General features: G+C 44.1%; 1 protein-coding gene and 1 long non-coding RNA gene across 4 annotated transcripts in view; one reads left to right on the top strand and one right to left on the bottom strand.

Annotated features, from left to right (window-relative positions):
* Positions 1-574: 574 nt before the first annotated feature.
* CTNNA1 (catenin alpha 1) overlaps positions 575-27,320 on the bottom strand; it is a 182,597-nt gene continuing 155,851 nt past the window's right edge. For all 3 annotated transcript variants that reach the window (XM_013052450.2, XM_013052451.2, XM_013052452.2), the window contains exons 11-18: positions 20,226-20,382; positions 11,300-11,500; positions 10,567-10,718; positions 5,786-5,896; positions 4,500-4,681; positions 4,278-4,383; positions 2,624-2,758; positions 575-1,793 (exon numbers count right to left, since the gene is read on the bottom strand). In XM_013052450.2, the coding sequence (XP_012907904.1) occupies positions 1,506-1,793; positions 2,624-2,758; positions 4,278-4,383; positions 4,500-4,681; positions 5,786-5,896; positions 10,567-10,718; positions 11,300-11,500; positions 20,226-20,382 (1,332 nt within the window). In that variant the 3' untranslated portion in view covers positions 575-1,505. The remainder of the gene's footprint in view (positions 1,794-2,623; positions 2,759-4,277; positions 4,384-4,499; positions 4,682-5,785; positions 5,897-10,566; positions 10,719-11,299; positions 11,501-20,225; positions 20,383-27,320) is intronic.
* Positions 1,714-5,301, top strand: LOC106005085. The gene is made up of 2 exons (XR_001178241.2): positions 1,714-1,814; positions 4,818-5,301. It is a non-coding gene; the product is annotated as an uncharacterized LOC106005085 (long non-coding RNA).

The raw sequence follows: 27,320 nt of genomic DNA on the forward strand, positions 1-27,320 counted from the left end.
TAGCACAGTTGTAGGTTGGTAGGACACTTCAGAACAGAGTGGGAGACACCCACAGAGATATCATGAATGCCTCCAAGGTTCTGACCTGCACTTGAAGCTCCAACATCGGAGTTCCTGAGGAGGGTGAGGCCCTCCCTGGATTGGGAGGGGAAGCTGGCACGTAAGTGTCAAAGCCCTGACAGCTGTCAGCTTAGAGCCACAGATAGTGTTTCTGGCTGGGCAACACTGTCCCCAGGGCAGAGGGACACCACGAGGGACCAGGGCACCATAGATGCTCTGGGCAAATCCAAGAGATGTTTTTTTTTTTTTTTTTTTTTTTTTTAAAGATTTTATTTATTTATTTGACAGACAGAGATCACAAGTAGGCAGAGAAGCAGGCAGAGAGAGATGAGGAAGCAGGCTACCCGCTGAGCAGAGAGCCCGATGCGGGGCTCGATCCCATGACCCTGGGATCATGACCTGAGCCGAAGGCAGAGGCTTTAACCCACTGAGCCACCCAGGCGCCCCCCAAGAGATGTTTAATGTAAAACCCGACCCACTAGAAGGCAAAGAAAATCACCTTGGCCTCTCAGACTTGGTTTCATAGTGGACTTTACTGGGAAAAGTTAGTGTAAAAAACATTTAAATTCATAAAATTTAAATAAGACAGCAAAATTATACCTTTTAGCTATAGTAATCGCTATAGTAATCACAAATAAGGTAAAGTCTAAATTATTGCCTAAGCAAACACTATTTTTTGTCAGGCTTCTGTTGCAAAGCCCAAGGTAGGAAACACTGCAATTATTAGAAGTGAGCCCAATGATAAATTTGCATTTGAAGCTGAGGAACGGGAAAAAAAGCATGTTCTGATTGGGGCATCACAACATTCTAGTCTGAAAAAAGCAACTTTATTAATGTCCTGCAGCAGAGTACATTAGTAATTGTAACCAGGCATTAAAATTCTCATTTCATGTCATAAAGAGAGTAATCAGTTTTCTTCATGATGCATTATGTTCTATTGAGCTTCGTGTGGTCTGTCCCCCCAAAACCTTTCTGGGAATGCTCCTTCTCCAGGCACAGCTTCCTAAGATGCCCCAGGTAGCTTACTTGGGAACATCTTTGGTCATGTGACACCAGCCAAACCCCCAGAACCCAGCACTGGTGGAAGCCACCTCCCTAGCCAAGGCGGATTCTGATCCCCGTATCTCAACCCCTAATGACACACTGAGAACTCGGTCAAGAGTATCACTAACAAGTTAATGTGGGTTTCTCTTTGGTTATGGAATTATTTTTATTTCAACTTATAAAAAATATAGCTAGAAATGTGCTCCTGAATTCCAAAAGTATTTCTGACCAATTTAAACACAAGTATGTCCTTGCCAAATTCACCACCTGGACAGGTTTAAAATCTGCCTATTTCCCTGTGGAATCTAATATCAGTGTTCTATTTAGCAGATATATTTGAGTGAAGAGCAGTGACTGATCTTTAGAAGCCCCAAGGGGTGGGGGCAGCTGGCAAGGTGGCCCTAGATGCTGTCCATGGCTTTGAACTCGCTTAGGGCCTGCACAGGGTTCACGTGCTTCTTCTGAGATGCCCGTTTAATCTTGGTCTGTGTTTCATCCTGCTTCTCTCTCTTCACTAAGGGCTTTTTCTCAGGTGCCTTCATCTTCCACGACACAGCCGGGAGGTTGAGGGAAGCCATACCCTGAGACTTCTGATATTTGGTAGAGGCCACGTAGGATGCCTTCACTGTCTGCACCACCGCATTCATCAAGTTCTTGGCGGCCTGGATCAGGGACATGGCACTGTCCACCTGAGAGGCACAGACAGGGTGGTGAGTATCACAGGCCTGACCTCCACCCCATGTACACTAGGGATCTGGGCAGTAGCCACATTCCTGGTTTGCTCTCCCAGTGGCTACTGCCCTGATCCAAGAAAGCTTAACATGCCTGTTTCACATACTTAGAAGTCAAGGGAGTAGTATCAAAACCACAAGGCACCATCACCTTGCCTGTCCCCACCCCTTCCCAAGTCTTTATTCAGACTCAAAACCCAGAGAAAGATCAGTCTGAGTGACTGCGCAGCTATAACCAGCAGTGACAGGAGGCTTCCTAGACAGAAACCCACCGCTTTCAGCCATGACCTAGGGACCATCGGTATGTCCCACATACCACGGAGTCTTTCAAAGGAAAAGCCCTGAGATAAGCAGAAGATACAGGGAACCCAACAGGCCAAGCAAGAACTCCTCTCCCCCCGGCCCAATGTGATGAGGGGTTCAGAACCGTAGCAGAGGGAGAGATACTGCTTGAATACTCTGTGAAGAAGGGGGGAGGAGGTCTGAGAAAGCCTGGCTAGGTTATCTTTGTAATTTTGGAACAGGTTCAATTTCTCTCTAGGGGGGAGAACAAGAAAGATAAAAATACTTTTTCCCAGGGAGAGACCAGCCAGGAATTGGCTCCCAGCTGTCACCAGGCACTGTGGTTCATCAGGGTGCCTGACATGCAGCCCATGGTCACCAAGGACTGAGAAGAAACCAATGGTTTTTCCACAGTGCACTTTCCTGGTTTCAGGGCATGTAAGAAGTATATGCGGCCAAGAGGCTACTTTCATTTTGGAGAATCACTTTTCATGGATATAACTTACCCCAGAGACGACAAGCTCCCCTCCTAGATTCTGCACCTCAGCCTTGACTTTGCTGCAGATGTTGAGCTGGTGGCAGTAGAGCGCGATCCGCTGTAGGTAGGCCAGCAGGTCCTGCTTGCAGGCTGAGTCTGGACACTGATGGGGGAGCAGCAGGTTCAGCATCCCAACCCAGGCCTGGCCCCAACACAGCCCCCACCAACACCAGGCTCAGCTGGATACAGCTCAGTGTGCCGTGAAGGGCAGGGGAGGGGAGTTACCAGTTAGTGGGGGACTCCGGTCCTAGGCTCACTCTGCTGGGGCCCATGTCCCTCAAAGGGAGAAAAAGCCTCAGCAAGAGCCTGGTTGTGAGAAAAGGGAGAGAATGCTTTGAGCTATATAATAACCACCCAAGTGCTCTTCTGTGATGCACACTGTAAACACCTGATAAAAAGGAGATGTTAACTTTCGGCAAAGATGGGGGATGAGTGAGTAACCTGATGCAAGGGAAAGAACACCTGAGGTCTTGACCAGCTTCAGGGAAACCCAAGGGCAGCCCATTTCCCATCCTGTTGCCAAAGCTGAGGATGGCTTAGGAAGCTTCCCCCCAGCAACAAAATAGAGCACCTCTCTCAAGTGTTTAAAGCAAACCCTTCCCTCCGGTGAGGCTGGAGTGTACTGAGAGGTGGTCTCAACAGAGGCCTGGAAAGCACACTGGGGCTCCCGAATGTTGTGCGAGGAAGCTAGTGAAGAACTGTGGACCCCATCTGGTCTGCCCATTAGGACTGTGCTGATGGCCATGTCCCACATGGAGGGGAGGGCAGGACCAGTGAGGAGAGGCTACAACTGGCTGAGCCTGGGCTGTGGAGGCCTGGACTGAGCTGTGGTTGCAGAGAGGAAAAGACTGGGTGTGGCCAGCAGATATACCAGGGCTTAGTCCTAGATTGGAAAGAGGGGAGTCAAGAAGGACCTCTGCATTTCTGGCTTGAGTGGTGAGGAAACATGGCCACTTGTTCTGCAGCTTGGATCCTTCTGGCAAGGAGGGGACTGCAGGGCTGGACCTGCAGACAGAAACTCTAATGGGCAATAGGGGCTCTGAGAATAAACTTAGAGCATCAAGGGAGATGTAGTGTAAACTTGGAGGAGGAACCACATTTGTTGATACATGCATATGGAAGCAAAGGGATGAAGACTGGGTGCTTGAGAACACATGGTACAGGGGACAGACACATCTGTCCCCAGCGGAGCCCATCAGCTTTCCAAAGCACTACCATGGGGCATCTAATTCTTAGACGAAATACCCCCATGAGCTGCCCAGTTTCAGTGTGGGAAGCTCCCAGAGGCAGCTCCCAGCTGGATCTGAGGCAAGGAGGAGAGAACAAGCAGCAGCCCACAGTAGCGGCTGCCAAGCCACCACCACGGCAGACGGCAGGATACACACACCTGCTCTAGAGAGGTGCTCTCATGCACACTGTGCCTGGATCCTAAGACTTGTCAAAGGAAAGGAGGAATTCAGAAATCCTTACTAATCTCTGCTGGTATTAATCAGGGAGGTTGACAAGTTAAGCACAATGTCAGAGATAAGAAGAGTGTTGTGTCCCCAGAAAAACATTACTGTCACCACCTTGGAATGGTCCAGGTTGGACCATAAAAAACCCAGAGCAAGCCTCTCACTCACATGGTCTGCAATGGTCCGGCCGAGCTTGTCCATCCTGGATCCAGCCTCCGCAATTTTCTTGGCAGCACTGATCACGTCTGATGTGTTTTTGAGCGGCCCTTTACCTCTGACGAGAGAGAACAGGCATTGTCATATGTAACCGGAGATGGACAGAAAAAGGAAAGGTCTGCAAAGCAGCACAGGGTCACCTCTGTGCACATGGTGGGGGTGGGGGCGGCTCACCGGGTGAAGTCTGTCATCTCCATCATAATCATGCACATCTGCTTGGCCAGCACGATGATGTCATTACCACTGTCATCCCACTTGGACACTTCGGCATCCAACTTGCTCTTTTCTTCCTGGAAGCTGGCCACCTGTTCTGCAATCTTTGCTTTTTGCTCCTGGGGAAGCTGAGCCATGATCGCCTGGAATCAGAAGCATAGAAAGCTCTTACAGAAAGAGAAGATGAAGTTCTCACAGTGCATTAGCCCAGAGTATTTCTACCACGCAATCTATGACACAGGTAAGATAACGCTATAATAGATTTCATTTTTCCTAAAGGTCCATTTCTTCTCATTTGGAGCAGAAGTTTATAGCAGCCTGAATTTCCGACCCACTTTCAAGAACAAGTTTTTGTGTGGAGAAAACACACTGCAAGGGGCAGAAACCTAACATGGAAGCTTCCAGATCACATTTGTACAGGAACAGAAGCTGCTTAATTTTTTGGTAAGTTCATCCTCTGCCTGCTGCCGGGGGAGAGGACATACGAGAAGGGAATGATGCATGGAGCCCTCTCCCTGGTGGGCCCTGCCTGGATACTTCCCATGGCTTCTACTTTTAGCTATGTGACATGGCACTGAAACTGGAGGCCTGGTGCCCACCTCAAGGCCCACGGACACCAAGACTAGAGCTGCTCCCCACTCAGCTTCCCCAAGTGCTCACGATGGAGTGGGGCCCAAAAGCAAGGATGCATTTGTTGTTCAAAATGATTTCTACAGAGTGCAAAAAGACTCCACAGAAATATTTCTTGGCATGCTCCCAAAAACATAAATGCTATTGATTGAAAATTTAATGACTCAAATGAATGCAATGGCTCTGAATGATTTTCTTGAATGTACCACTGTTTTTTTTTTTTTGGTAAACCATGAATAATTAAATAGTTCATACCCATGATATCATTGAGATGGGCAAAGACAGCAATCTTTTTCGAATTTCACAATCCTTTTAACAAACATTGCATTGACTGGATGCTAGGGCGCTCGCGATGCAGCGCTCTGTCATCAACCAAAGCCCCAGGGCACAGCTGAGGCAGAGGGCTTATTCCTGCCCTGCTCCCAACCAAGGAGGCATTCTAAAGGAACATACAACAGGCTAGCATGTGCCACAATTGAGGTTCACCTCAGTCCTGCTGCCAGAGAGAGAATGGGAAAATGGTATTCTCCATACTGAGTGTTTTCCTAGAAAATAAAAAGCCAAGTTCCTAGTGGCACAGGGAGGAGCTGCAAAGTGAAGTCAAATGTGTCCCTTACCCGGGCACTTTGGCCAGCTATCAGCTGATCATCTTCTGTCTGGACGCTTGTCCTACTTCTGACATCGAAGTCCTCCGTCTCAAAGTCAGAGTCATCCAGTTCCTCGGGGGTCTACCACCAACACAGAGATCACAAGTCAGACACAACCCCGGGCCTCTGAGCCCAATGTATGAACATTCTGGATTTTCATGTGCCATGTTCCTAACAGTTCTGGGGAATTAAGTTAAAATCATTCATTATTTGTCCAAGACCCCACCTCATTAATGCCCACATTGGAAGCCCACCCAACAAACACCGGGCAAAGACACCACATCAACACTTGCCAAAGGGGCAAGGAGTTTCTTATGGGGGCTGAGGCTTCAACTTCCACTAGAGTCAACACTCTCTTTGAAATCATGTACTCCTCTAGCACCTGTATCCTAACATAAAGGTGATGATTACCCTGCATAGGAAACACACTGTATTAAAAAGAAATATTTTATCCAACATTAAGCATATTTTTATAACATTCCCAACCTGACGACAAAAAAAATTAATGAATTACATAATATTGGGGTTTCTCTTAGGATACTGCTTTGAGGAGTACAAATAAGCAATGTATTTCGGTAGACCCTTTTTAATTTTATCAATACAAAAAGAATATGGCAGGTAAGGCCTGAGTATGTACCAAAGGCTCTGATTACCAGTCCTAGCTCTTTAATTATGAAATAAAATTCCTATTTCACATAACCTCCAGCCTCTCATGATTAGCTGCTGACTTGAAACATAATGTTGTCTTCTGGAAGTTATCAGTAACAGGGCAGCAGGCGGAACAGCTGGGGTTGGCTCTTGGCCCAGCTGGCTGGACTGTGACAGGAGGGCAGTGAGGCGAGTCCCTCATCTGCACCAGGACCTAATCCAAACCCAGCCCAAGGGCTCGCTGTGAAGCCCCCATGTGAGGATGTGTGAGGAAGCATCTGGCCCAGCCAAGACTATCTTGGGTTTGTACACAGGCAAATGCCAAGACTGTCCCTCAGTGAGATGAGGTAGGGATGGCGTGGGGGTGGGGGGTCACACCTAGGCACCAGCAAGCCACAGGGAACACTGAAATGGAAGATCCTGGAATCTCTCTGACCTGGCAACATGAAATACTACACCACCATTGGCCATTTTAAATCCTAGGGTCACAGACACCTGTGCAGGATCTTTCTCAAAGACCTGCCTGCTGGTAATACCTCTGCTTCTATACCCCTTCAGCAGAGACCCAAGAACTGTGCTTGCCAAGAAAACCCAGTGCCTCCTCCTCTTTGATTTTTGTGGAGTATCTGTGTGCCAAGTACTGTTCTGGGCCCTGGAGGTACAAAATAACTAACACACAGCAATGTCCCTGTTCTTGCATATATACAAATGGGAGAAATTACAAGAAACAAAATGAGAAAGTAAATTTTATCACATAAGAAAGTGATGAGTGATAAAAAGCAGGATATGGGAGGTACCTGAGAGGGAGTGTTCTAGCACAATGGGGTCATCACCAGAACCAAGGCCCAGAGGCAGGAACTTGCCTGGGGAATTAGATGAACAAGGAAGCCATGGAAGAGAAACTCAACTCACTGCCCTCATGTCACAGGTCCACTCTGGTCAACAAGAGCCCCAAGGGAGCAGCAGGTGGTGAGGGCCTGGAAGGCCTGCAGGCTAATGTAAGGACTGGTGCCCCACACAGCCTGCGGAGGGTGCTGAGCAGTGGGTAACATGATCAGACTGAAGCTTAAAAGGATCACTTGGGTTGCTCTGTGGAGAGTGAGACCGCAGGCATCGAGGGATGAGAACAGGGAGGCAGCTGCATGAATCCAAGTGAGAGATGCTAATGGCCTGGGCTACAGTGGGGACTGTTCACATGTGCTTTGTATTATGAAGGTAGATCTGACAGGATGTGCTGACAGATCCATGTGGGACAGGAGACCAAAAGAGCAATCAAGAGGGAATCTGAGGTTTGGGCCTGAGCAAGTAGAAGGTAGGTTGCCATCACCTAACACATAAGACCAGGTGGCACAGGGTAGGAGTAAAAGATAAGGACATGCCTGTTAGATAACGGAGTGGCAGAAAGGGGCAGGTGAGTGTGGGACTCAGGAGAGTCACCCCGGATGCTTTTCTCAAGTCTTAACCACCAAGGGAATGAGGACAGTTGGAGAAGAGTTTGAGAACTTTGCTACCAGGCATGCCACTGGTCAGAAGCTGAAGAGATGAGGACAACGTGCCACAAAGAAGGAAGGGGGGGACGCCTGGGTGGCTCAGTTGGTTAAGCAGCTGCCTTCAGCTCAGGTCACGATCCCGGCATCCTGGGATCGAGTCCCACATCGGGCTCCTTGCTCCGCGGGGAGCCTGCTTCTCCCTCTGCCTCTGCCTGCCACTCTGTCTTCCTGTGCTGGCTCTCGTTCCTCTCTCTCTCTGACAAATAAATAAATAAAATCTTTAAAAAAAAAAAAAGAAGAAGGAAGGGGAAAGTCTTAGGCAGGAGCACTGGCATAGTCACAGAGAGACGGGAAAGCAGAGTACACTTGCACAGCCAGGGCAAGGAACAGGCAGGATGTCCAGACCATCACCACACCAGAGAAATAGCAGGCCACGCAGGAGGCGAGCAGGAAGGTCTGAAACCGTCCCCATGCGCTAAGATTGGGGGGCAATGCTGGCCGGGTCTAGGACCCCAGGAGGGGCGGTTGCCTGCACTCCTCCGGGCTCAGCAGATGGTGGATTCCTTGAGGACCCTACTGTGCGAGGCACCAGAAGGAAGTGAAATGGCGCAAAGGAGAGTCTGTGGACTAACAAGAGATGCAAAGCTAGAAGAGGAGTGAAGCAAAGACCAGAGAGGCCGAGTGATGGTGGCAAGGTTGGAAGATTCAAGGTTGTCACAGTCCTAGAGTGGGAGCTGTGGAAAGCGACACCTGACACTGGTAATGATAAGGAAGGAGCTGAAGGGCTGAGGTAGAGGACAAGACAGCAAGCAGCTGAGAGTTCCCGGGATTGGAAGGATTCTTGAACTGAAGCAGCAACAAAGCTCAGGTACACAGCCATTAACAAGGACCTGCCACATGGCTGCTTCACAGGCCTCTGCCTGCCGCGCCCCAGCTCCAGGGCTCCCAGAGGCTTATGCCTCTCCCCACCAAGGACCCAAGACTGTGCCTCCTGCCAGGCCGCTGCCATACTTGTGTCCCAGCACAGTTCCTTCACGGCCTGGCCCCGGGCACATTACCTACATTACAGTTCATTAAAACCACCAGCACCTCTGGAGATGAGGGCACCTGCCTATAGTCTGAGGGCTGGAAGAGGGGCAAGGGGAAGCTTGCCTGCTCCCAGAACCTGCTTTCCCACAACAGGACTTCAATGCATGCATTTCCTTGCATGTCTGCAGTATCTACCCACTTAAACCCCTCAAACCTCAGCCACCCACGACTCCTCTTTATCATTAAGGTTCCTTTTTATTCTATTTGTCTGTCAGTATGGAAGAGAAGTCTGGAAAAATAGGGCTGTGTTCATTACCAGTGGTTGAAGGGACTGTGAGTCCCTTCACACCACCGAGCTATGGCTGCTGGGTTTAACCTATCATTCACCCAGGCCAGGTTTCTTCTTGGCCACACGTATGCAGGAATGGAGAAAGCAAATCAATTCCTTGCCCCCAACCCCCACCATGTCCAGGGGATCAGGAGCCAGTAAGAAAAGTCAGCAGCCTACCAGGCAATCCATGAACACTTTTCTTTCCTCCTCACCCCCAGAGAGGAGCAGCAGTGGTCTTGCCCAAGTGTTTCTACACTGCATACAAAATGGGTCTAGCCCCATGCCACTGCCTTAGAAATGGCCTCTGTTTCCAGCTGACAATCTGGCTAGATTCTGCATGGTGCCAAGCTGAGAAGATAAAAAGTGGGGCAGAATCCCTGCCTACCTTGAGAGATTTGACTAGCAAACCATGTAAGTGTAAATGAAACTCCCCTGTGCCTACCAGCCCGGCAGCCCAGACCAGCCTAGCCGCTAGCTCTGCATCAAGCAGGCCCCGCAGGGCAACCATGGCTCTGCAATGAGAGTGGGGCCTGGACTAGGCTTGCAGGACACCCAGGGGGCTCTGGGGAGAGAGACGCATACTCCCTGCTCGCAGCTTCCAGACCAAGAGGCATGTGAGAACAGCATGTGAGAGACGAAAAGCTAGGGGAAAGACAGCTCTGAGGGCTGGCCCAGCACCCTGCACTGTATTCGAGGGGACAGTAGTTTCTCAAAACCCCTCTGTTTATGCCACTCAGAGGGGGTGCTGGCCTTTCCCTCATATGGTAAGAACTGCTGCGTTCCTGGAGCAAGTGGCCAGGAGAAGGTGGCACTTTCAGGGAGCATCAGCAGCAGCCGCCACAGGCTCCCATCCTTCCTGTGCACACCAAGCCCCAGGAGCCTCCCTGCTACTCCTTTAAGGACAGCAGCACTCTATGTGAAGGATAAGGGAGTACTCAACCACAGAGCCTTCATTCGGTGTTTCTTCCCTCTAACTTACCAGAAACAACCTATTTGTGGGGACGATATGCCTGCAACTAAATCCTCAAAGCCAGCTCATACTCGTCCCCCTTCTTGGCCCAAGTTTGGGCTCTAACTTGCAACTAAAAGTCATTTTAGACAACATAATTAAATATATCTCATTTTAACAGCTTTTAGATTCATGGTTTTAATATACTGCCACCGCATCTGGTGAGTTCCAGAATGATGCATTGCTCAAGTTTAGCAAACGATAAGAAAGAAGCTGTTAAATTGTCTAAAATGTAGTTACTCACCCTTATCATCAACACTGCTTTCCTGATGTCCCGGATGCCATCGTACACCAGGCGGGAGGCATCGATAAACTCGTTCTCATCCATGGGCTGGGCGGGGTCTGAGCTGAGGGCTTCCACCGCTGCCTCCACTTGCTCCGTAAAACGTGGCATGACTGTGGAGAAAGAGGTGAGGAAGATCCTGCTGGCCCGGCAGACAGCACCATTCTACCAGCCCTCCCTTAATCCCTCAGTGACACAGGAGGCGGCGAGGTATGTGATGAAGAGCCTCTGCCTCTACCTTTGTGAGCAATATTTATAGTGGAAATAAATTAAACGCTGTATTTTACCAAGACTCAAATCATCTTTGTCTCTGACCAGATTCTGCAATACTAGGTTTGGATGGATGAGCCACTGAAGTGAGACAAAGTGGAGGCCTTGCTTGAGAACAGGACCGCCGCCCACCCTTAATTTAGTATTTATTCACTAACAAGACTCAACAAAGAAGTTCATCTCAAATATGTTCAGAACTATTTCCATCATAAGCTGTGGGACGCATGGGAAAGAAAGGTGAAACACTTAACTTGGCGGATCAACTTCTCAAAGTCTGATGTTTGACCCAGACATGTCGTGGGCAGACCCGCGCTGTGCCCTGATCTCGCCCTTCCTCACCACAGAGTCTGGACTCACAGAGCGGCCCAGCCTACCCAGGCCATCTGTGTGGGGGAAGCACAGTAAAGGGAGGGAGTCCCCGAACCTGTGTTGGAGAGCAGCTTCGTGGCTTCCAGCACCTTCTCTGTGTAGACCCCTGGCTCATAGTTGTCCATCTCTGAGGTCACTACATGAATGACCCGAGCAGCCCGGCCTCGAATTGCACCAGCTGTGCGGTCCAGCCCATCCACATCTTTCTCCTGGAGAGCAATGACGCATTTGTTCACATCTTCCAAAATGTGATTTTCTGAAGAACAAACAAAAACCTGAATGAGGGAAAAGGCATTCCACTAGAAGGGGACAACTACAGGCTGGCATCTATCACTCACTCAGTGCTCGTTCTGGGTCAGCTGCAGGGCCAAAGCTCAACATGTATCATTTCACTGAAGGGACCAGACTCACGACTGGATTAACTGTCCCACAGAAACTCAACCTGCAATCACCTCCAAGAATAACAGCCTTCAATTCCAGGTTTATAGGAAGAGGGAGAGATGAATCAAGATCTTTAAGGCACAACTGTTCTGTAAGCCAGGCAGAAAATTCAGATCACAGAAACCTTAATAACTTCTCTCTTCTTTTAATCTCACTGACCTTATGTCCAAAACAAAGTCTAAAATAGAAGAAAGCATTCACTAGAAGGCTCTATTCTTCCGGTCCCTTGCCCCACCCTCCAGTAGATGCCAGTGGTATTCAGACAATTTGCCAAGAAGCCAGGACAGTCCTGGGATAGAAGGTGCTGGAAAGCAAAATGAAGCCTCCTCTGGAAGTCACCAAGGGAACCTACCTGGGGCAAAACATTTAGTAATCCTTTCATAGATGGCCATGGAATTACTGTGGTATTTGCAAAAACCCTTGAATCCTGTTAAGTTGACAGGTGACTCTTACTAGTTATAGACCTGGGTTTGGAAAACCCACTGAAACTATTTTTCCTCAAAGCAAAATGCTTGACACTGGATTCTGGGAACCCCAGAGTAAGGAATCAGCCTCAGTTTCATCTGTAGTAACAGCAAAGTGGAAGCAACCAAAATGTCCAAGAGCAGAGAAGGTATAAAATATGGGCACTACAGAGCCATTCAAATGGATGATGTCAATCTGAACCGGCCCACCCAGAATGGTGAAGGAAATGTTCTCACTGTCCCAGAAATGCAGAGACCACCAGCAGACAGCCCAAATGACAGGGCTGCTCAGACTCTCTGGGGTGGGTGGGAGAGTGAAAGAAAGGAAAGGCCCCATGTCCTCATTTGGCCACTGTCCTTCTGATCAGAAAGGAGTTTTCTTTAAGACCTTTAAGAACTTGTAGAAGACAAACTCACTCGCTTAAGCCAAAAGAATACCTGGTACAACAGGTCAAAGACCAAAGGTCCTGGTTTTTCTGGAGGAGCCAGAATAATAAGGGTAAATGTTAGCTGCTTAAAAAATGTATCTGGGGGCGCCTGGGTGGCTCAGTGGTTTAGGCCTCTGCCTTTGGCTCAGGTCATGATCTCAGGGTCCTGGGATCGAGCCCAGCATCGGGCTCTCTGCTCAGCGGGGAGCTTGCTTCCCCCCCCCCTCTGCCTGCCTCTCTGCCTACTTGTGATCTCTGTCTATCAAATAAATAAATAAAAATCTTAAAAAAAAATGTATCTGGTCATTTCTTTGCCAGCCCTGGCCCTCTTATGCACTGACATGTCATTATTCTGGACTGCCTCCTGATTTAATCCATTTCCAATGGCCCCTTCCCTTATAGCCTCTGCTAACATACTCAGTCAAGTTCTATGTGACAGTGTCTAGAAGGGAGGTAACAGTAAGCCTGACCTCTTAAGATACTTTAAACAAGACAGTGGTCATGGTGCTATTTCCTTTCATGTCAAAGGGAACCAGAGGCAGGAGGTACTTAGTGTATCTACCAAAGAGCAGAGCACCACAATGCCCTGCCTCTGGGCTTCAGGCTCCAGTGTAGGCCCCAAGAGAAACCAAAGCCCTCCTCTTTGTAGTTCCCAAGAGACTGTAGGCAAAATGAAGTAAGATGAAAAAAAAAAAAAAAAATCACAATAGGTAGTAGTAATGATGTAAAAGAACTAAAAAAGAAGTTTGGTAAAAACGTGTTTCCTGTAAAATTAAACACCCTGATCCTGGCTCCAGGAGTCCCACTCCTTGGTATTTATCCAAAGGAGCTGAAAAACTTAGGTCCACATAAAGATCTGCACATGGATGTTTACGACAGCTTTGTTCGTAACTGCCAAAAGCTGAAAGCAACCAAGATGTCCTTCAGTGGGTGAAGGAAAAAATGAGGTAAATCCAGACCATAGGATATTATTCAGTACTGACAACAAATGAGCTACAAAGCCACAAAAAGACATGGAAAAATCTTCAGTGTGTATTAAATGAAAGATGCCAATCTGAAAGGCTACATACTCTATGAGTCCAACCAAATGACCTTCTGGAAAAGGCAATAAAACTATGGAGACAGTAAAATATACTGGGAGTTGGAGGTGAGAGGGAAGAACAGGCAGAGTATAGAGGATTTTTTAGGGCAATAAACACTATATAGGACACTGTAATAATGGATACATTTGTCCAAACCAATGGAAGGTACACCAACCAAGAGTGAACAGTATGTACATTATGGACTTCAGGTAATAATGATGTACAGGTTCATCAACTGTAACAAATGTGCCACCACGATGGGGGAGGCTGTGCATGTGCGGGGATACAGACAGATGGAAAATCTCTGTACCTTCTTCGTAATTTTGCTGTGAACTTAAAATTGCTATAAAAGTTCTTCTTTAAGGGGCACCTGGGTGGCTCAGTGGGTTAAAGCCTCTGCCTTCGGCTCGGGTCGTGATCCCAGGGTCCTGGGATCGAGCCCCACATCTGGCTCTCTGCTCCTCAGGGAGCCTGCTTCCTCCTCTCTCTCTGCCTACTTGCGATCTCTGTCAAATAAATAAAATCTTTAAGAAAAAAAAAAAAGTTCTTCTTTAAATATATTAAAATATTTACAGTGAAAGCCAAAATACAGTATGAATTCCTATTATAGAAGGGAAAAATGAATTACCACTGTATAGCTAACAAGACCCTAATTCAAAAACTAGAGGAGACTTGCTAGAGTTTCCATCATTGTACTATTAACAGAGAAAATGTTATTAAACTTTTTCATAAACAAATTTTATGGAGGAAATGTAAACCAATCATAAGAATAAATGGGTGGGGAACCCACTGGAAGCACCTTTCATAATACAAACTCTTTATATAACGTAAGCTGACTGATACTGAGCCTGCACAGTATCAGGCTTTTTGCTTTTGCTAAACCTAACACATTTTTTCATTTGTATTTCAACTCACCATGGAAAGGAAAATAAAAGAAACAAAAAGGAAGAAGTATTGCTAACTAAACCATGGACCAATGTTTTCTTTTACTGATTTTAAAATTCATCCCTGTTTTGAGATTGTTAATTCTGGTGAGGAAAAACATCTGAGAATCAATGAAGCATGGCATTCATTTTCATTCATTAGACAAAGTAGCCCAAACTTCCACCAAAGATTTTTTAACCTTCATCTAGACCCTGATTGTTTTTACAAATCAATTTTGAGGGGCGCCTGGGTGGCTCAGTGGGTTGAGCCTCTGCCTTTGGCTAGGGTCATGATCTCAGGGTCCTGGGATCGAGCCCCACATCGGGCTGTCTGCTTAGCCGGGAGTCTGCTTCCTCCTTTCTTTCTGCCTGCCTCTCTGCCTACTTGTGATCTCCGTCTGTCAAATAAAAAATAAATTAATTAATTAAATAAAATCTTAAAAAAAAAAAAAATCAATTCTGACTTTCTTGAATTCACACTGGCTTTCTTCTAGTGAACCTAAACCAAGGGCGGGCTTGCCATGTTTTAGCAACAAAGGAAGCCTTCTATTTTGGGAAGCTGACTAAAGTAATAGTCTCTCCTGTCCCTCAACAGCTGTCTCTAGGAAAGCCCCATGCAGCTGAGGTCATCACGTACCCAAGACACAAGCACCAATTCTGCTCGCTACACTTCAGCCATCAGGTAGAAATGAGTTTCCACTGGACATGTACAAACAAGGGAGGGTTGGAGGTACCTATGCTAACCTAAACCATAAATTACTTTAGCTTTAATTGAATTACCAAGGAAACTCAGCATGGGTCCATTATGAGCTGACACACCAATCTGTACCCCATTAAACACACTGACTATTCAACATCAGAGGTGCCACTTAAGAGGAAAAAAGTCACAAACACAACAGTCTATCTAATAAGGGATCATATTATGGACACTATTTTATGTTTTTCATTTCAAAACCTTTCTAGGTCTGCCTCCACCCATCTATCTCATCCTTTTTGGTGACTGCAAAGTACCCTAATTAACAGATGCAGGGGCCATAATTTACTTACCTAGTCTTCTCTTAGACATTTTGCTTGACAAGAACATCCTTGGACAGGTATTTTGGCAAATATTTAGGTACATACCCCTGGGGAAAATTTCTAGCAATAGGATTACTAAGTCAAAAGGCATATATGTTTAAAGTAGATGTGTGATGTCTAACTGCCCTCCAAGCACCAAGCCAACTGGAGTTCTCCAAAAAGACTGCATGAACTCTTACTTCAATCCATGATGAGTAACAGGGCCCATTCTGTGTACCCTCTGCTCTGACTCTACTTACTGATGTAAACTTATGCAGACACAGGAGGTGACAATATTAATACTTCATATAGAGGACTTAATCTATTCTGAGTGCTTGACATTTAACTCTTTATAGACTAGTCATTAAAAAAAAAAAAAAAAAAAAATTTAGGGGCACCTGGGCAGCTCAGTCAGTGAGGCCTCTGACTCTTGGCTTTGGCTCAGATCACGACTTCAGGGCCATGGGATTGAGCCCCACGTCTGACTCCACACTCACTGTAAGTCTGAGATTCTCTCCCTCTGTCCCTCCCCCATGTCTGCCTATGCTCTCTTAAATAAGTAAGTCTTTTAAAAAATAAAATTTAAAAACACCATTAATTAATGAGGAAACCAAGGCACATAAGTATTAACTGAACTGCTCAAAGTCACACAGCTAGTGGGCACAGGAATCAGAAATCACACCCAACTTGACCACTACTTTATCTGTAGTTTCACAGGTTTTTTGCTCTCAAACACAACCCCTCCCCAAATTAGGTATAATAATCCTTTTATTTAGTGGCCTTCCATCAAAAAGAATAGTAATAATGGCCTTGAGTCAAGCCAAATTCTTTGGGCACACTGACACTTAGTGAAGAAGTACAAATCACCACTCTTAGGTGTTACCCTGAAGTATCTAATGTGGTATACTATTTGTTTGCAAAGGTATGAGGTAAAGAAATGTAATAAGCCCAATTAGAACCACTCTAACCAAACACTTGAATTAAAAAAAAAAAAAGAGGTAACTGAAACTTCCACATATAACCAGAATAAACATATGAGTAAATTACACTTCCATGGAAAACATTTATCAAATATAATTCAAATGAAATTCAAACAGTCTTTATCACTTTGATAAATTTCAAACTCCCGTCCTTAAGGGATCAGTCAGTATAAATATACTTGGGGTTTAATGAATGCACTCTACCATCTTAACCATCTCCAATATTTACAAGTCATATTCTGAATACAACCTGGTGAAAAAGAGCCCCCCAGTCTTTCTTCCCTGGGTTGGGCGGGCATGCATAACCCCTGAAGTGCCACTGTCTCATACTTGATATATAGGGACCCAAGTTTCCTTTGCCCTGCAGCCTCATGAAATGCTTGGTAGCTTGGCCAGATTATACACAATATGACCATTACTTCTCGAGCCACAAGATATGACTTGTGGCAAGTATGCGGGAACTTTGGGAACCAATGGAACTGAATATGCAGGAACAATACAGAGAAAGTAGCCCTATTCCCTAAGTAACTTACCCCTGAAGGGGTTCTTGGCTAGTGGATGGCTACATTGAGTGGACAAACATTGAGGCACCATCAATTCCAAGAACGATCTGATGATGGAAAATCAGTATTGGAAATATTCCACAAAATCTATCACATTGCCAGAGGTACCAGAATACAGTACAAAACAGTATACAACAACCACTCTAGGGAGTCAAGTAGCTTCCTTACTCTGCATTTAGCGAAGATGTATGATGCCAGAAGCCAAGCTGAATCGAGACTCTGGGCTGGGCACTTGCCTGGCAGACCCTTTACTCAAAGACATGCCAACATCACTGACAGGACTGCTGAAGCCCCAGTGTGCCACAGGGCAAGGGGAAATTGACAAAGAGGGCACATTAGGATGAGGACAAGATATGACTCCTTGTCCAGAGGCTGTCTATGAATGCTACCGCTCTCCAAACCATGGCACACAATGAGAGATGCTGTCAACTGCCCCAGGGTGAAGGACTGGACACCAGTGGGAGCCTGCCCAATTCAAACTGAGGTTCCTCATGATGAGAGCCAGTCACTTCCCTAGCAAGACTGGGTCAGGTGTGATGGGAAGTCAACTCTAGTCGCCCACAGACATGCTGAAGCTCCCATGGGTGGGGGAGGTGTGTGAGGACAGAAAGCGTGAATGCTTAAAACTGGTCAATGGTGGAGAACTCTGTCCAGACATTTGCTTGTCTCCTCCTTCATCCCATGTCCCTATGAAGCACACCATAAGAAAAGTATAAGAATTATGAATAACTGGGGCGCCTGGGTGGCTCAGTGGGTTGAGCCGCTGCCTTCAGCTCGGGTCATGATCCCGGAGTTCTGGGATCGAGTCCCACATGGGGCTCTCTGCTCAGCAGGGAGCCTGCTTCCTCCTCTCTCTCTCTGCCTGCCTCTCTGCCTACATGTAATCTCTCTCTGTCAAATAAATAAATAAAATCTTTAAAAAAAAAAAAAAAGAATTATGAATAACAGGGGTGCCTGAGTGGTTCAGCGGGTTAAGCCTCTGCCTTCGGCTCAGGTCATGATCTCAGGATTCTGGTATCGAGCCCCATGTCAGGCTCTCTGCTCAGCAGGGAGCCGGCTTCACTCCCTACTCTCTGCCTGCCTACTTATGATCTTTCTCTCTCTGTCAAATAAATAAAATCTTAAAGGAAAAAAAAAAGAATTATGAATAATAGCCTGGCCCTGTTACTCTTAATTGCCTGACTCTGCTAAGCGAGCCTGTGACAAAACTTTGGAGAAATATATTGGGTAGCCCTCTAAAAATTAAGGTACTCTGAAAATACCACTTTCTGACTGAGAGAATTGTTCTATGTTTTTACTGTCTAAACTCCTTTCCATGGAGGCGACCCCTTATATTTTCCCTCATCTGCATAAACATTGAATATACTCACTAGATAAAAGTGTATCTGTTAAAGAATTTGATTTCTCTTTTTATGTCATACACCCTAAAGATACTGCCTGGATCCCACTAAATGCTACTGCAGAATCCTTTTTGTTCTCCAGTTTGAAGAATGTTGCATGAGGGACATCTGATTCTATTACATTTTATTTTGCTGTAAGAAGGACTGAAAATCCCTTGAGACCAAGCCTGAGCTAAACCCAACCTAATCACAAGAAATAAGTATAGGAATGTAGGATCTATCTCCGGAGGGGGGCTTTACATTTAGATTTCAAAATTTGTTGTTTGCTTAAAAGTGTGCTGTGAAGGTGGAATGTTTTTCTCTAAACCTATGAAAAAGAATAATTCAGTACTTCATTGGGAAAAACAACAGAAGGCCAAGATTTCCCAAAAAAGCCATTGCTGCATTTTTGGCACCTGCAAAGATGTGCTTGCAAATGGCTTTTCTGTTTTAAAGTACCAGCACCTGCAATTTGGCAGTCCTGCAGCAGCGTGGCTTATCCCCTCTTTTTGCAGTTTACGGATTACGCTCCCTACTCTCTCGTGTACAGCCACATCTACCAGTCCCAAGGAGAACGGGCAGGGACAGGAGGACATTAATATGCAGAACACACTGTCACCTTAGATATAGGTCATTGCTGGAGGACTGTGCTGTGCATGTACTTAAGCCCCGCTTCTCTTTCAAGCCCCATTGACACTCACATCTCCCATGTCGCAGCCTGTGGTTCCCTGGGGTGAAAGGAAGTTTTAGCCCTACAAGTACCCAGCAACTGACTCTGACCAAAGCCACTGGCCTCAGGAAGCCTGGCACCTCCAGAGAGCAAGCAGTACATCTAAGGGCAGCAGAGGCCCTGTTACACCAAGAATGCATTTATACTTGCTCAACTTGAAGGAGATGGATTGAAATTTATCTCTGTGTGATAAACAGTGAATTGCAGTTGACAGACATTTTCTATATGAATGCAATTTACTATGTCATTACCAGTTTATGTTTATATAATGAAATCAACTGTTTTTGTGAGGTGAATTACCCAGATTTATTTTTTGCAAGTTCATAATTAAATGCCACTTAAATATTTCCTCTCTGTTTTCTATCTGTGCATCATGCAGACAGAGTCTTTCGAAAGTAGGCAGTTAAACTATGATCATTTCTGAGGGAGAAAGGAAGAAGCTTTCCAAGGAGGTGGCAAAATTATTCTCAAAAAGAATTCAAGGTGATGGTGCTGGGAAACTCTTAAGTTTCACAAGATCATAAGAAATAATCACAGCCTCTCCCAGGACCCAGGTCAGTGTTTTTTCTAAATACAACAGCAGCAAGAGAGATGGATTGTTATGGTGTTGTACAGGTCACAGTTGCAAAATCTTACTCTACACAAATAGGGGAAAACTGCCAGCCAGCTTTCTATTTCCTGTTTCTAAGATCAAGACCAGCCTCACCATAAGGGAAACAATTTCAACCCCACCTCCCACTGCTGAGGAGTCAGTGACAGTTTGTTGTTGTTAGCTGCTGATGTTTTTTTAATTAAAATGAAAACCAGCACAATATTATTGCTAGAGTAATTTACCTGCCCAGACTTGGGGGTGTTTTGATTGTCCATTATTGTGACTTAGGCGAAAAGTAATTATGCACATTCTCACAGGCTTCTCGGGGGAACCAGCTCATTACCTGAGACAGCCAAGAAGTCATCAATGGAAGTAATGTCATCGACAGCATCTGTAAGAACACGGACTTGTTTTTCCCACTGTTCTTTAAAAAGATCCATGTTCTCTTGGGCCAGTTTACTCTGTGGTTTTGCTGCTAAAGCCAATGCAGCATTGATAACCTGCAAAGATATGGAAGTTCCTCGTTTACTCTTTCAGTGTCATGAAAATAAAAGTATGGGGGCCGCTCTGGTCAGTGCAGCAGCTGTGCTTTGTCTCACATGCATCTCACCAGGACCCGCCATACCACGTGCTCCACTGCAACACTCACAAAGATGGAGAAAAGTGGCAGGCAACAGGCTATATATGTGTGTGTGACACAAACACACTGCAAGTACAGATAGGCAGTGAAAAAAAACTATCTCTAATCTCCACTCTGTGACAGCAACTTAAAATTTTTGACATTATATTCCAGGCTTTTCACACACACACACACACACACACACACACAATGTAAGTACACATGTCCAAAAATATATAACATTATCTTGTTTCTTCTTTTAAGTACATCTCCTTATCATTAAATGTGTGTTAAAAGTATCAACTGTTTCTTATTCCATCCTGTGGATGTACATCACTATTTTCCCATATGATTTGCAGGTTCGATCCAGTTACCTACCATTCTTAATTATCTTGTGATGAACATCTGGTATTTCAGGTTCTACATGGGAAGTGTAAACTTTCTTAAGCTTAAAAAGTGATTTGTAGGGACGTCTGGGTGGCTAAGTTGCTTAAGCACCCAACTCTTGACTTTGGCTCAGGGCATGATATCGGAGTCATGAGATCAAGTTCCACACTGATCCCACAGAGTGTAGAGCCTCTTGAAGATTCTCTCTCTCCCTCTGCTCCCCATCCCCTTCACTCGTGCACACACTCTCTTATAATAAGGAAAGGAAGGAAGGAAGGAGCATCTGTAAAGTGCCCCCCACCCCAGGTTGATATATAATTCACATACCAAAAAAATTTGGCCATTTAAACTGCATAATTCACTAGTTTTTAGGATATTCACAGTTGAGAAACTATCACCACAGTCATTTTTAAAACGTTAACAAAATTTTCATCACTCCAAAAACAAATCCCGTTATCTGTCAGCAGTCATTTCTCATTTCCCTCAGTGTTCCTTAGGTCTACCTACTGGTATCTACTTACTTTACTTTTGTTCTCTATGGATTTGCCTATTCAGGACAGTTCATATAAACAGAATCATATCAATATGTGGGTTTTTGTAACTAGCTTCTTTCATTTAATGTTTTCGAGGTTCTTCTATGCTAGAGAATGTGCCAGCACTTTATTCCTTTTTATTGATGAATAATATGCCATTATACAGATATATAAGATTTTATTTATCCATTTATCAACTGATGAGACATCTGAACCATTTTCACCTTCTGGCCATTATGAATAAAGTTGTTATGAACATTTATACACATATTTCTGTGTTTTCATTATTCTTGGGAATATAGGTAGGACTGGAATTGTAATTCAACTTTAGAGAAACTGCCAGACTGTTTTCCAAAGCAGTTTCAAAATTTTACATTCCCACCAGCACATATGACGGTTCCAATTTCCCCACATCTTCACTAACACTTGTTTTTTTCTTTTTTTCTCCCACTCTTTCTTTCCTTTTTAATGAGAGCCATCATAGTGGTATAATAAGGCAACATGGAAGGAAAGCAAAGACAAGATGAAACTAGTGGGATGGGAGCAGAGATCTGGACGAAGCAGAAAAACAGCACAGAAGCATCTGTACATGCAAAGTGGAGGACAGGATCTGCGATAAATTTTGTTAGGTGCCATAGAAACTACATGCCTTCAGATCATGTGTTTAATTCCCAATATAAAGAAGCAGTATTCAAGAATAATATCAATTTAGCCCTCACAGACTTGTTACCAAACAGAAGCAGCACAGCTTGTAGACTGGTGCAACTACTCCTCCTCCCAGAAACAAGGAAGCACTGGGCCACCGAGACTGCCAGCTAGAGATTCGGAGGCACAGAGAACTGGGTAGTCTACTTATTAGTTACTGACAGCCCACCACTTTCAAAGGTATATGGGTTTAGACAGTGAATTATTTGTGAGACAAGCCGTCCCATCATCTTTTCATCTCAAGGCTTGTTCTCTGCCTCTTTTCCTTCTTGCCATTGAGGACTATACTCCTCATTGCTTAACTCACTGATTCACTAAATGCATCAATGAATCAGAGCAAGCTAGACCTTTTAAGAATATGTGGCTCAAGTAAATGCTTCCTAAGAGAGCCAAATAAACAAGGGCAAGGAATTAATTATATGTTTTAAGTACAAAGATAATTCCTCCATTACAAAGAGAAAATTGCTCTCTTTGTTCTGTAATATATCTTATCTCATACAGTATAACGGAGAAAAACCACCTTGTCTAAGGTTAACTTTCTCATTTTCATTTACAGAACTGTTTACAGAGAATACTTGATATATTAAATACTCATTTCTGATGACTCTTAGTAAATTATATAGATACTTACATACTACTTCAAATAGTCATCAAACATAATATTTAGTGGTGAAATCTAGAATCATTTACCTTAAAAATAAAGATGTTATTAGTGCTGTACCTATGATCACCATTAGTTAAATAATAATATAATGGTCCTTCTACCCAATAAAATAAAATGGGAAAGGAATAAAAGAAAAAGTTGTTAGAAAGTGACCACAAAATTACTTCTCAATACAGACGATCTTTGTTAATCTAGGAAACTGGAAAGCCAACTGAAAAAACTTAGAATTATTAAAAGAGTTCATTAGGTAGCTAGACAATATAAATCTATTTTAAAATGTATTTTCTGTATGCCAGAAAAAAAGTTAGAAAATAAAATGAGAGAATGTTAAGTTCTTTCTGAAAGCAATTCACAGGAAATAAAGGGGGTTAAATCTGTGAAGAAAACCACATGAGTGAAGTAAACAGTAAGTGACTAAACTTTTCTAAGTTACATGACAAAAATTCAAATAAAGAGCAACATATTTCTTGTTTGGGGGTAGGAAGAATGACCTATTTATTCACAAATTCATCTAGAGCAATAAATAGCTGGGAATAGCGGGGGAAAAAAAAACAAAAACAACCCTTGGGAATAGAGAGCTAGAGTAATGAAGTTAAATAATTAAAATGTAATACAAAGCTAAAGCAATTAGAAGAGAACCATCTAGGGGCGCCTGGGTGGCTCAGTTGGTTGAGCGACTGACTGCCTTCGGCTCAGGTCATGATCCCGAACTTCTGGGATGGAGTCCCGCATTGGGCTCTCGGCTCCTTGGGGAGTCTGCTTCTCCCTCTGACCTTCTCCTTTCTCATGCTCTCTCTAATTCTCTCTCAAATAAATAAATAAAATGTTTAAAAAAAAAAAAAAAGAGAGAACCATCTAAAAACATATCCTATCAGGTGCCTGGGTGGCTCAGTCAGTTAAGCATCTGCCTTTGGCTCAGGTCATGGTCTCAGGGTCCTGGGATCAAGCCCCACGTGGGGCTCCCTGCTCAGTGGGGAGCCTGCTTCTCCCTCTCCCCCCTCCCCCTGCTTATGCTCTTTCTTTTGCTGTCAAATGAGTAAAATCTTAAAAATAAATAAATAAATAAATAAAAACCTTATCACAGAGCATAATTCAGTGTACAATAAAAGTGATATCACATACCAGCAGGTAATTAATAGTATATTATTTTTACATTTGATGTGCTATCTGGAGAAAAATAAAATTAAAGCCTCACTTCATGCTTATATTTAAATGCTATGACTGTTTCCAGAAAGATGAGATAACAAAGCTAAAGAATTTATTTATGCTTTTATTTAATATTTAAAAGAAATAAATTTCTCACTTCTTGGAAAATATCCCATATTTCCAAATAACAATGGGAGAAGTTAGTTCATAAATTTGACTATTACTTCTGTATTTAAGTATACTTACACAGTGTTAGGTAAATCCGTAAGGAAAACACCAAAATACTAGTAGAAAAATGGGGGAAAGACATGGGAGAGCCTACCTAAGATGAACCAAAAATGACCAACAGAAATTAGGGGAAAAACTTACTCTCACAAATCAAAGAAAAAAAAATTCGTGTGAGTTAATATTTTTGCTCAATAAATTTGCAAAAGGCCCCAAACCAGACACTACAACCATGGTGACTATCAACTTTTAAAATGCTGCTGTTGACTGTGTTGAAAAGGATATCCTTGTCTTGTTTCTGATTGTAGGGGGGAAAGGCTCAACCAGTTCCCACTAAATATTATATTCCACCATTAAGGATGAAGTTATCAGGCTGAGCTGAGCAAATTCTATCCTGTTTCTGCTTTACAAAGAGTTCTTTCCTTCTTTCTTTTTTTAGGCCTTGATGTTAGATTTTTGTCAAATACGTCTTCTGTTTTATTTCCACTGTTTTGGCTATTTTTTCTTATCTCTTTTGCTACCCTTTCTTCTTCTGTTAATGGTAAAGTTCCTCAAGGCTCCATCTTAACACGATCTTCTCTCCTTCTTCTGCACTCCTCCCTTCATAGTGAGTAATTTCATCTAGTTTCATTATTGCATTCCACATAGATGTCAACTACTCCCACATCTCCTACCTAGACCATTCATTCTAACTCCCCACTCATATCCGTGCTGCAGACTGAACAGCTCCACTCAGATGTCTCACAAATTCTTGCTCCCAATCATGCTGAGTGGTCTTTCTTTAAAATTCTTGATCACTCAAGATGAATAATGTTGGGGACATTTCCTTAGTCCAGTTAGTCTCCTCCTTCCAGGTCTGGGCTCTAAATTAGTATTTGTTTCACACTTTCTTCTCAAACCTTAACATATCTGAGAGCATCCTCACTCTCAGCTTGTACCTCTGCTGCTTCCTATTTAAGCGGAAAGGTGAATGCCATCAGAAGACAATGTCTATAGGTTCCTACCACTGCACCTACCCACATACTGTGCCACATACTGCACCTGTGCCACATACTGTCTTAACCTTTTTTAAAAAACAGTGTGCACTTGTCCACAATAGCCAAACTATGGAAAGAACCTAGATGTCCACCCACAGATGAATGGATAAAGAAGATGTGGTATATATACACAATGGGATCGGGAGGGAGACAAACCATAAGTGACTCTTAATCTCACAAAACAAACTGAGGGTTGCTGGGGGGAGGGGCGTTGGGAGAGCGGGGTGGGGTTATGGACACTGGGGAGGGTATGTGCTATGGTGAGTTCTGTGAAGTGTGTAAACCTGGCGATTCACAGACCTGTACCCTCGGGGATAAAAATACATTATATGTTTATAAAAAATAAAAAAGTTTAATAAAAAAAAAATAAAAAGATATTCGTCCAAGAAAAAATACAAAAAAAACAGTGTGCACTCTATGCTTGCATGTTAAATCAACCCTTCTTTCCATCAGTTCCCTAGATTTCATTTGGTTTTCCCTACTCCAGAACATTTCTCCATTCTATATTATCAATATAGGTATCAGTATCTATACTGGGATTTTCTTGTGAATTCTACTGATCATGTAAATTATCTATATTCCTTTCTAGATTATCAATATTTGGTAATGGTAATACTATTCTGTAGTATCAGTATTTCCCCTTGACTGGACTATTTCCTAATTCTCTATTTTCAGTATTTCCCTCTATTCTATAATGTCACTACTTCTCTACCAATTATTTTTCATCAAGTAGACATAAAAACATGCTATTACAGGGGCTTCTGGGTGACTCAGTCGGCTGAGTGTCTTTGACTCTTGGCTTTGGCTCAAGTCATGATCTCAGGGTTCTGAGATCAGGCCTCCATCAGGCTCCTCACTTAGTGGGGAGTCTGCTTGATATCCTCTCCCTCTGCCCCTTGCGCGCGCGCACACACACACACACATTAAAATAAATCCGAAAAAAAAAAAGAAAAGAAAAGAAAAGAAAACCATGATATTATAGCTTCAAACTAAAAATAAAAAATAGGGAACACTCTCAATCCCATATCCACCTCTTGCTACCACCCCACGTCTACATAAACATTACCTAATAACCTGAAAGAGCTGCCAATATGCTAAACTCAATCCCTCTCTTCTCTCCTGAACCCACTCCAGTCAAGCTTGTGTCTCCTCAACTCTACCTAGACTTCTTTTGTCCAAAGTAACTTATGACATCTACATGTTGCTCAAGGATAAACTCCCAGCTCACTTTCTACAACCATTTGACATGAAAGAACACCGTTCCTAGACACACTGTTTTTCACTTGGTTTCCAAGGTAAAACCAGCTTCTGGTGTTCTTCTGGTCTTACTAACCCTTCCATCTCCACTTCTGGATATTGCTCACCTCCCAAAACTCTAAATGCTAGAGAACCCCGTTTTAGTTCCTAGACCGTTTTACTCTAGATATGTACTCCATTAACAAGTACATTCATTAACGCTTTCTCCATTAACGAGTACATTCAGGCTCATAGCTTTAAGCATCATGTATGTACTGATTGGTCTCAATTTATATATCCTGTCCAGAACTGTTCCGTGGATTGCACTTAGCATCTTGCATATCTAATTACCATGTCCAAAACTGAGCTCCTCAATTCTTCCCTTAAACCACTTTCCCTATTAAAATAAATGATAGTTCCATCCTTCCAGCTACTGAGACTGAAAATCCTGATTTCTCTCTGGCTCTTCTCCTTTCCTTTCACTTCACTTCTAATCATTCAGTAAATTCTATCAAAATATACACAGACTCTGGGGCGCCTGGGTGGCTCAGTGGGTTAAGCCGCTGCCTTCAGCTCAGGTCATGATCTCAGGGTCCTGGGATCGAGTCCCGCATCGGGCTCTCTGCTCAGCAGGGGGCCTGCTTCCCTTCCTCTCTCTGCCTGCTTCTCTGTCTACTTGTAATCTCTGTCTGTCAAATAAATAAATAAAATCTTAAAAAAAAAAAATTAAAAAAAAAATATACACAGACTCTAACCAGTGCTCACCATGTCCACTGTCCTCTTTTGTGGATTAGTACTGCAGCTTCTGTTTTGCTTTCCTATTGCTGCTATAACATACCGTTATCAAAGTAGTTTAGCTTAAAACAACACAAAAACGTATTATCTT

This window comes from Mustela putorius, unplaced genomic scaffold (genome assembly GCF_011764305.1).
Source record: "Mustela putorius furo isolate JIRA1106 unplaced genomic scaffold, ASM1176430v1.1 tig00000145_pilon_pilon_pilon, whole genome shotgun sequence".
NCBI lineage: Eukaryota > Metazoa > Chordata > Mammalia > Carnivora > Mustelidae > Mustela > Mustela putorius.